The sequence below is a fragment of the Gobius niger genome (genome assembly GCF_951799975.1).
Source record: "Gobius niger genome assembly, chromosome: 1".
Taxonomy (NCBI): domain Eukaryota; kingdom Metazoa; phylum Chordata; class Actinopteri; order Gobiiformes; family Gobiidae; genus Gobius; species Gobius niger.
The window spans coordinates 42,634,211-42,644,252 of record NC_136852.1 but is presented as its reverse complement, the minus strand read 5'-3'; the positions used below and the strand labels follow the sequence as shown (position 1 = coordinate 42,644,252).

Here is a 10,042-nt window from a genome sequence, read left to right as displayed (position 1 = left end):
GGCAAAAAATAAAATATTGTACTGACCATTAGGGCTGGGACGATCCACTTTTGTCACGATCCGATACATATCAGGATATTCAGGGTCCGACCTGATACATATTGCGATACAATAACAACGTAAAGTAATTATGATTTGTAATATGTTTATCTTAAAATTTGTCATGTGTCCAAAGTTTATAAAGCCAATGTCATTGGCAATGACATTGGTTTGACAAGTTTTTGAAGTGTTAAGATTGAAAAGTGCATTAACATCAAACATGCTGTTACTGGAAAACAAAGGAGTGCAGGATAAAAATGCCTCCAAACACAAACATTGAAAGTATTTCGATGAAAAAGTATCGATACTTGGTAATGCAGAACAAACTATTGCGATCCAAATCCGATCCGATATTTTGTCACAGCCCTGACGATAAATATTGAACCCAAAATATTTATTTTTATTTGATTTTATATCGACAACAATAATTCAATAATTCTTTACTCTTACCACGATCCATTCTATAAATCACAAACGTTTGCTGGCTGATGGAAATACGTCTATTATCTTTAAAAAAAATATATGTCCATTAGTCTTGTTTTTGATGTGTTCTATGGGGAAATAGTACATTCCTATACCCTATATTTGTTTTGTCTACGTATAACATCAATACTAAATGATCAATCAGACTTTTACGATGAAAGAGTTAATCAGTGCTTATAGTAGTTTAGGTAACAATTTGGATCACCTTTGACTTGAGCAAAAATATTTTTGAGTAATGTTACTCTTACTTGGAGTAAATACATTTTAGTTACTCTACCCACCAAGTGACTCCCTCCCACACACCCACACACAAGTATGTTAGTAATTCAGAGGTATGTCAGGGAGCTCCCAAAATCATTGGGTTTACTTGACAAATCTTACTTTTAATTAAGCCCTGAACTAATATAAAAAAAATAAAATAAAAACTCTTCCTCACCCTCCGCGGGCGGTCTCTTTTTCCTCCTGCTCGGGTCCTCTACCAGAGGCCTGGGAGCTTGAGGGTTCTGCGCAGTATCTTTGCTGTTCCTAGAACTGCACTTTTCTGGACCGAGATGTCTGATGTATTTCCTGGGATCTGCTGTAGTCACTCCTCCAGTTTGGGGGTCACTGCCCCGAGTGCCCCAACGACCACGGGCACCACTGATGCCTTCACCCTCCAGGTTTTCTCCAGCTCTTCTCTGAGCCCCTGGTATTTCTCTAGTTTTTCGTGTTCCTTTTTCCTGATGTTGAAGTCGCTTGGTATTGCTATGTCGATATATATATATATATATATATATATATATATATATATATATATATATATATATATATATATATATATAAACTTGCGCTGTAATACTTCCTTCAGGGCAGTGACAATATCATGACCTCCCACAGAGCATCTCTGAAGCCGGATGCCGTTGACAGGCTGATGTTTCTTGCACAAAATCTTTAAATGGAGGAGGACACGCTTGTCTGTCTTCTAATGCCTACCTGAAAACATCACTACTGTTTATCGAAGTAAAAAAAAAGAACATGTTTATTGAGTTGATGATCTTTTTCTTGTGCAACTGGTTGAGACTGTTCAGATAAGCTATTAAGTTATTAACAAAAATAATCTGTTTTAAAAAAGTTCATCTTAAACTGAGCATTTTATTTTGACATCTCTTTATATGTAAATGCTGCCCTCAGAAAAAGATTGACCAATTTTATTGTATAGGCTATTTTTATTTAAGATGTGAGTGAGTTTTGTTATACAGTGTTTATGTTTACATTTTATACTGAGTTTTCAATAAAACTACTCTTATTTGGCTTTGACTTTGACTTAACATTTCACAGCTCACTTTGCGGAAAAAATATTGGGATATATATCTTATATCGATATTCAACCTAAATGTATCGGGATGTGACTTTTGGTCCATATTTCCCAGTCCTTGTACTTTGTTTTGTTTTGTTTGGTGTCCCCTGCTCGCAAGGGCTTATGAGACACAAAAATGTAGGCAGACATCAGAAAAACATTAAACAAAGACTGTCCTCTTAAGCGCTTAACAAAAACGTAGACAAATACAAATACCATATCCTGCAGAAGAATCGGATTCATCGACAGGACGTTGGGGATGCACAGACCAGCTCATTGTTTTGAACTCCTGAATTAAAATCATTGCAGAACTACAGGATGACTCTTTCCACTAATCTCATTGTTTATTTGAGGCGTTGCGTCGTAAAAAAGGGGGTCTTGAATCTGCGGTCGTGAAGGTGCGGCCGCTCCCTGCTGCAGGTTCATAAACTGTAGGAAGACCCGGTCAGACTCCGCCTCTCAAAATAGGTCTCTACTACGGGACACTTCACCGTCTAAAAAGACAACTTTTCCGAAAAACACGTGGAGTTCCATCACATCATTGAACCAGAATTATTTTGACCCCATAAAGATATTTTACAAGTCGGTGGAAAAGTAAAAGTAACCGCGATGGAGTCCGGGCCGATTCACACTGGCGCATTAAAAAAAAAGATGCTGAGTCGCTCCTAAAGTGAAAGCCTTGTTCTGTTCCCGGTCAGCAGGAATAATTAGCTGCATCCTCACGACTGTTTTCACCGCGCTTTTTGCCAGGATGATGAGATTTTTTTAGACAACCTAAAACTAGCCCTGATATTAATTTTCCAGCCTATTAATGTAGGGAATACTTTGTGAGGATTATCTGTTTTCTATAATTATTATTATTTTTAATTAGCCTAGCTTTATTTATTCAGGCTCATTATTTATTCTAGCATTCAAGCATTTTTTCCTTGATTTTGTGCCACGTTATTGTTTTGTCATTTGTGCTAATTTGTAAATGAAAGCTAGTTCGGGATGGAATGCTCTAAATTCACTGTTATTATGGAAATCCGCCATGTTGTGGGTACTAGCAAACATTTTCCATTGATAAAAACTGCGTAAAAAGTGGAGACAAAAAGCTATGGAACAACTCTGTTGCTGAGTCGCTACTGGTAAACACAATAGTGTCCAATTGCTGTAAACAATAACTCCCGTATTTTACCTTTTAACCCCTTAACTCCCACCTGAACCGAGCACATTTTCTCCAGTTTGGCTTCACCCCAGTCCAAAAGCTTCTGGATAAAAGGTGGGGAAATAGCAACAAAACTGAGACGAAAACAATGATGGAAATGTGACAAAAAAGTGATGACAAAATGATTAAAAAATGACAAAAATGTGACAAAAATATGACAAAAATGTTACAAAATGTGACAAAAAAATAATACAAAAATATGACAAAAATGTGATAAAAATTTGACAAAAAATGACAAAAATATGATAAAAAAATTGACGAAAAAAAAAAAATGACAAAAATGTGACCAAAAAATGTTACAAAATGTGACAAAAAAATGTTACAAAATGTGACAAAAAAATGACAAAAATGTAACAAAAAAGTGACAAAAATTTGATAAAAAATTTACCAAAAAATGAAAAAAAGTGACAAAAAAATGACAAAAATAGACAAAAAAATAGACTAAAAAATAGACAAAAAATGACAAAAAAATGACAAAAAATATGACAAAAATAGACAAAAAAATAGACAAAAAAATAGACAAAAAATGACCAAAAAATGACAAAAAAATGACAAAAATAGACAAAAAAATAAACAAAAAAATAGACAAAAAATGACAAAAAAATGACAAAAAAGTTACATAAATGAGTTGAACAAAAATGCTGGAAAAAAAATCTGATGACGTGAGGAAAAAGATCCTCTCGGTTCAGGCGGGAGTTAAGAGGTTAAAATCCCCATTAGTCTATTATGGAATAATCCAGCTGCAAATCCCATGATGCTTTCATGACGTCAGTTTCAAGTATTCAGTTTCACTTTAACAATAAACAGGACTGGTCCCACAACGCCAATGAGGAGACTGAGACTTTTTTCTGACTCTGTGGTATAGCCTCTGCTATCCACTACGCTGCCATCTGCTGGGCCCCGGGCAGCACAGAGCGGGACAAGAAGAGACTGAGAGGGCCAACCAGACCACCAGCGTGTTTCAGGCATAGGGAACCAGAGTACCCGGAACGTAGCCTGGCATCCAGAATGATACCCCTCTGTAAGTCTGGGTAGGGAGCTCGCTTACGCTGCGAAACTCAAATGAGCAATCAGATTTGTTTATTTACGGTAATGTCTTGTTCGCGAGAAGCGGCACTCTGGGGATGCAGATCTCCCCGCAATAACAATCTACGGGCGGCTCAAGGGAGAGCCGAGAGTTTTTTTTCTAATCAGCGGCAAATTACCTTGAATATTAACGCAAAACCACTACTAACGCGGCTAACTGAGCTTCGCTGATTGGTTTTCTCCACTTCCTGTTTGCTAGCGTATGTTCTGCTTTAGAAATCAAGACTCTTTTTTTCCCCAGGCTACCCGGAGCGTGGTGTCCTGCACTGGTCAGCTCTTCCACCTCCTTCCTCTACCAGCACTTTTACTATATTACATTCTGTACACTATTTATATTATTTGCCCCCATGATTCATTGTACACAAGATGTCTCTGTGCACTATTACTTGTTTGCATCAAATAACACTTAGCAATTCCGTGGGTAGCCTACTATAGGGACATGTTGGGAAGGAATAAACCATAACCGCTGAATGTGGCTTGCAATATTTAATAGAGCCTTTTCTTGATAGGACTCAAAAGAAAAAGCCTCTTTGGTAATGGACTGTCCCTCCGTTACATAATAGGTTCAGCTATATAGAAATGGAAGGGATAGAATCTGCTGTAAGACCCTGAACTTTGATGGTGGCCCACATCGAGCCTTTTTCTGTCACCTTAATGCTGTGTCTAATTAGTGATCAGCTATAATCATTATGGTTTCATTAATGTGTCATGCTGTATTTCCGTCATTTATTTAGGCTCCTTATTATAGGTCTGAAGCTTGCATTCTCGCCCGTGTTTGCACAATCCGGTGTGGTTGTTCTTGCGGCTATCTCGATCTCGCTAATTACCCCGTCTACCATCTCGCGGCCTTTGTGTTAATTGGAGACAGAGAGGGAGAGAAAGGAGAGAGCGGCAGCAAAGGGAGGAGGGAGGAGTGTGCCGTGAGAGAGTCCTTCACGGTGTCTGCATTACATAACCGCCTCATCTGCCCGAGAGGGAAACCCGGAGTCGAGTCGAGCGCAAATGTCGCTTTTGCGCCTCACCCGTACGGCTTTTGTGCCTCCTGGGTTAGACGAGCGCATTTCTGAAGCACTTCGGCTGTAGATTGCTCTCAATGTCAACAAAGGTCAAGCTGGATTCACATTTTTAAAAGGTGCATGTCAGGCTTTTACCTTTTTCTAGTTATGATTTAGTTTGATGTTTTGAGTGAAGTGATTATTTTATGGGGGAATGACAAATAAAAATAATCTTTTTATGTTTGTGCACAGTCGGGGAACAGGGGGCCCTAAAGCTTGTAACAATTGGAGTTTGAAATCATAATGGTAGCTGAAATTGCCAACATTACCCTGATCAAAAAAGTACGTAACCCTTTAACATCAATGACAGCTTGGATTCTTTGGTGGTAGTTGTGGATGGGCCTCTTTATTTCCTTGGATGGTTAAACTGACCCACAGTGGCCAGGGGCGGACTGACCATGTCCATTCTGGAAGAGCACAGAAGGGACACTGGCTCTAGGGCCACCAGTCCCGCCTCAACCGAGCTTTACCCAAATCTAAAAGCTCAAAAGAAAAGCATCAAAATAGCGAGAAAAAGAGGATGAAAAGTCAACAAAAACGTGAGAAAAACACAACAAAAATTGATAGAAAAAATCCTTAAAAATATGACAAAAATGGGGCGACGTGACGAAAAGTTTCCATCACTTTTGTAGGTCTTAGCTTTCAAATGAGGTGTTAGCATTGTTGATCTCCAGTCGAGAAGCTTTTAGATTTGGGTAAAGCCCAGTATAAAAAAAACATGAATCTAAAAGGAATTCCGTGGAGTATGGTGCGCCACAAGGTTCAGTTTTGGGACCAATATTATTTATTATTTATATTAATGATTTTGCTTCTGTTTCTGCGACCACCTTTCCCGTTCTTTTTGCTAATGATGATGGTCAAAAACATAATAATAAAAAGCCGAACTGGGGAAAATGCACTCGGTTTAGGCGGGGGGTAAGAGGTTAAAATATGTATTTGTGGAAGATGCACAATTACGCTAATTTGGGCCAGGCTAGTCCAGGGCTGTTTTTTGGGCCCAGTCCGCCCCTGACAGTGGCTCAATGATACTGAGGTCAGGAGACTGAGATGGCCACTCCAGAACCTTCACTTTATTGTGCTGGAGCCAATGAGAGGTCGACATGGCCTTGTGCTTTGGATCATTGACAAGTGCGTCCGTCCCATGTGCAGCTTCCAGGCTGATGAGTGACACTTTTCTTTAATAACATGCTGCATTCATCCTGAAATCAGTTTCGACCAAGTTCCCTGAAGCTCACACATCCCCAAAACATCACTGATCCACCTCCGTGTTTCATTGTAGGAATGGTGCACCGTTATCACAGGCCTGTCTCATCCAAATGTAATGTTTATGGACAAAAAGTTCCATTTCGGTTTCATCATTCCAAATGACATTGTTTCAGAAATGTTGAGGCTTGTCTCTGTGCTGTTTGGCATATCTTAAGCGGATACTTTGTGGCATAAGAGATTCAACCCCATCTTAACCTAATGCATTTGATCCAGTTTAGCTTTACCCAAATCTACAAGCTCGCATCCTACAGGCCAGTGTTACGCCTCATTTGAAAGCTAAGACCCACAAAACTCATCCAAACTGATCATTTTGCTTGCGTCGTTTTCATTGCTTTTTTTTTTTTGGTCGCTCTTTGTCGTGTTTCCATCCTCGTTTTCGTCGCTACGTCGACACTTTTTTTTCGAGAAGCTTTTAGATTTGGGCAATGCCAAACATGTCGGTTCATTTTGTCTGATGTCAAACGCATTTTGAAGTTGACGTTACTTTTACGCGCGAAAACAGCCCGTCGATTTGCCGCTCAAAGGCAACAAGGTGACCGTGGATCGAAACGACGCTAAACCTGTGTAGCCTATATTTTATTCATCCTCCTAATTGGACACTTTTCACCGAAAACAGGTGCAGCAAATCCTCCTCAAACGCTCGCATCTGGCCCGGATCGTCCCCAAAGGAGCGGCGCGCGCGGCCTCATTTGCATCTCGTTATCGCCTTATTTTCCCCTCTCTTTTTCCCCCCCCTTTTCTTTCTGGAGCTTGTGCACGCGTCTGTGTTTGTCTTCCTTTCCTTTCGTCAGCGTCATGTGGTGCAGTCAGCGTCCAATGCCGACGAGGGGGGCCGGTGGATGCGGGGCGGGACGGTGCGTATAGGACGGGGCGCAAGGAGTCACATTGCAGGAGAAAACGATACGGTCAACGCGGGACAACGATCGAAGAGCAGGAAAGGGAGAGGAAGGAAGGAAGTAAGGGAGGAAAGGAAGGAGAGCACAGGGCAATGCCGGGGCGCTTTCGAGAAGAGGAGGAGGCGACTTTGGAGATGTAAGGAGCTGTCTTTGACTTTGAGCGCGGTTTGTTGTAATAGCGCAAGAGGTACGGGACTTGTTGTTGTGGAGGAGGAGGAGGAGAGTGCAACACGAGTAGGACGCGGACGCTGGATCGTTTTCACTTCGCCTGCGGGGCATGATGACAGCGTAGCCGAGGAGCAGCCCGCAGTCCTGTCCTCCTCCAGCTGCAGCAGCGGACGGACGGACGGAGAGGTGAGTGAAATGCAAAGTCATACACGTGAGCTCGGAGTGATGGGGACCGGGGGTGTTTTCCTGCGCACGTGCGGGGGGGCATCACCATCATCATCACCATCATCATCATCATCATCACAAAGGCTTGTTACTGCGTGTCCAAATCCTAGCGTTGCCAGTATGCAGTTGTCCTTCCCTCTGTGGGCTTTCTCTTCTTGTTTGTAGCACTGAAATATGTCTGACATCTGTGGGTTATGATGAGAGGGGAGTGTGTCAGGAAGGGCATCTGATTTATGGGGAGACACTACAGGCAAAAAGATTTTTTTTGCAATTTTCAGGTGGGGCCAAATTGGTCTCTTAACATTTAAACTTTCACCTGAAAAAAAAAAAAAAGTTGAATTATTCACCGATTCAATGATCCTCCATAAAGATAAAATGCATTTTCCTCACATTGGTGTGACACACAGGGAGAACCTACAGACTTCAAACTTTCCAGTCTGGGACTGAACAATATTTTGACGTTTTTTTCCAGAGGGACTCATCACGATGCGTGTTAAGATTGAAAAGTGCATGAACACCAATGTAGCAAAACGCTGTGTAACTGTTACTGGAAACAAAGAAGATGGAGCATGATAAAGATGCCTCCAAACACAAGTATTGAAAGTATTACGATACTTAAGGGAACAGGCCATCGTTTTTCCATACTGATATGTTCTTACCTGAGCTTGGACTAGTTGATGCGTACCTGTCTGGTGTTTGTGTCCGTGGAAGAGCTTGATCGTTTCTAACTTCACCCCCATTTGGAGCCATAGGAATATACTGGGAGAAGCCAAATGCTTCATGCTTGCATCTTTGGTCTTTGTGCGTGACTGAGCGCACACACAAAGAGCAGACAGGTACGTATCAACTCGTCTAAGCTCAGGTAAGAACATATCTCAGTATGGAAAAACGGTGGCCTGTTCCTTTAAGTATCGATACTTGGTATTGCAGCACAAAGTACTGTTTGTAGGAGGCTCTTCGTGCTTTAAAAAAGTCTCCACAGCTGAACTTGGTTTGCTCAAAGCTGCGCATGAACAACACAAGCACAAGCTTCTGTGAACATTTGAAAGCTGAGAACCTCCGGAGTGTAGCCACTGAGCCGTAACGACTGCCACTGACTGGGACGTTATCAGGGATTGAGACACAGATCATATTTATGACATTTACAATAAAACACTCAACAGATACAAACTTTAAAAACAAGAATGTCATTTTGCTCTTTTTGAATCTGTGTAAAACCAGGAAATTATTAACTGATTACTAAAATAGTTGTCAACTATTTCAATAATCGATTAGTTGTTTCAGTTCTAGTCATGTTCTTGATAAAAAATATGGAAACGGGGTTTACAGTAACTTACCCGGCTAGTTCCACCCTACTAACATGATATTATTGTGCTGTACCATAAAGAACGGGCAATTTTACAATACAAAACAGAAGATTGTTCTATTTATAGCCTGATTATGTGGAGATTATTATGTCAAGGTCGTCCAAAACTTGCCCAAAATACAGCTTTTCAAAATGAGAATGATTTACTGTGACATCCAAAAGGGACAGTCCATTAAACAGAGGACCTATAATCAAATATAGGGTTGTTTGATAAACTGAGGACACTCTCTCCATAACAAAGCAGCCACAGTCACATTCCTTGGTTTGTGATCCATTGCTACACCTATGTGAGTGGTTTACATCTTAAATTAATGCCTGCATTTGAGCTGAAACACACGTTATCTGCAAGCGTTTTGTATCTGGCTTGATTGTTGCCTTTCTGGTTGTTGTAGACGTGGCTTATTGATTTGGCTTTATCTGGTTTAGAGGTTTAGTCTTTACAATCACAGTAATCACATCAGGAAAAATGGTGAGGTCGTGAGGTCAGGACGTCTGTGACCTCTGGGCGTGTGTGTGTGGAAAAGTAGCTTAAAAATATTGTCACCGGCAGCAGATGAGGTAAATGATTATCCTGTTGTGGAACGGACTGAGAGCTCACAATGCCGTGATGTTTCTGTTTCCTGTGGAGAGCAATATTCTGGATTTGTTATTATTTCTGCCAATATACGTACTGTGCTGAAAGCCACACCGCATAACGTATCACATAATGGATAGAATAAAATACTAGCATGTATTTTTATTATTTTCTTTGTTTCTTTTCGGAAAAATACCTAAAAATTAACAAACCAACATGTGTGTTTGCTGTGAGCGGCTCAGCTCTCCTAAAACCAGTCTGTAGCATCATGGAGAGGTCGACTAAAAATGAAATTTAAAAAGGTTTGGTCCTCATACAAAAAACGGTTGCTATAAACACAG

General features: G+C 40.6%; 1 protein-coding gene across 2 annotated transcripts in view; it reads left to right on the top strand.

Annotated features, from left to right (window-relative positions):
• The first annotated feature begins 7,305 nt into the window (after positions 1-7,305).
• LOC306971170 (serine/threonine-protein kinase N2-like) overlaps positions 7,306-10,042 on the top strand; it is a 46,313-nt gene continuing 43,576 nt past the window's right edge. For both annotated transcript variants that reach the window (XM_079567344.1, XM_079567343.1), the window contains exon 1: positions 7,306-7,722. In XM_079567344.1, coding sequence (XP_079423470.1) covers positions 7,312-7,722 — 411 coding nt within the window. In that variant the 5' untranslated portion in view covers positions 7,306-7,311. The remainder of the gene's footprint in view (positions 7,723-10,042) is intronic.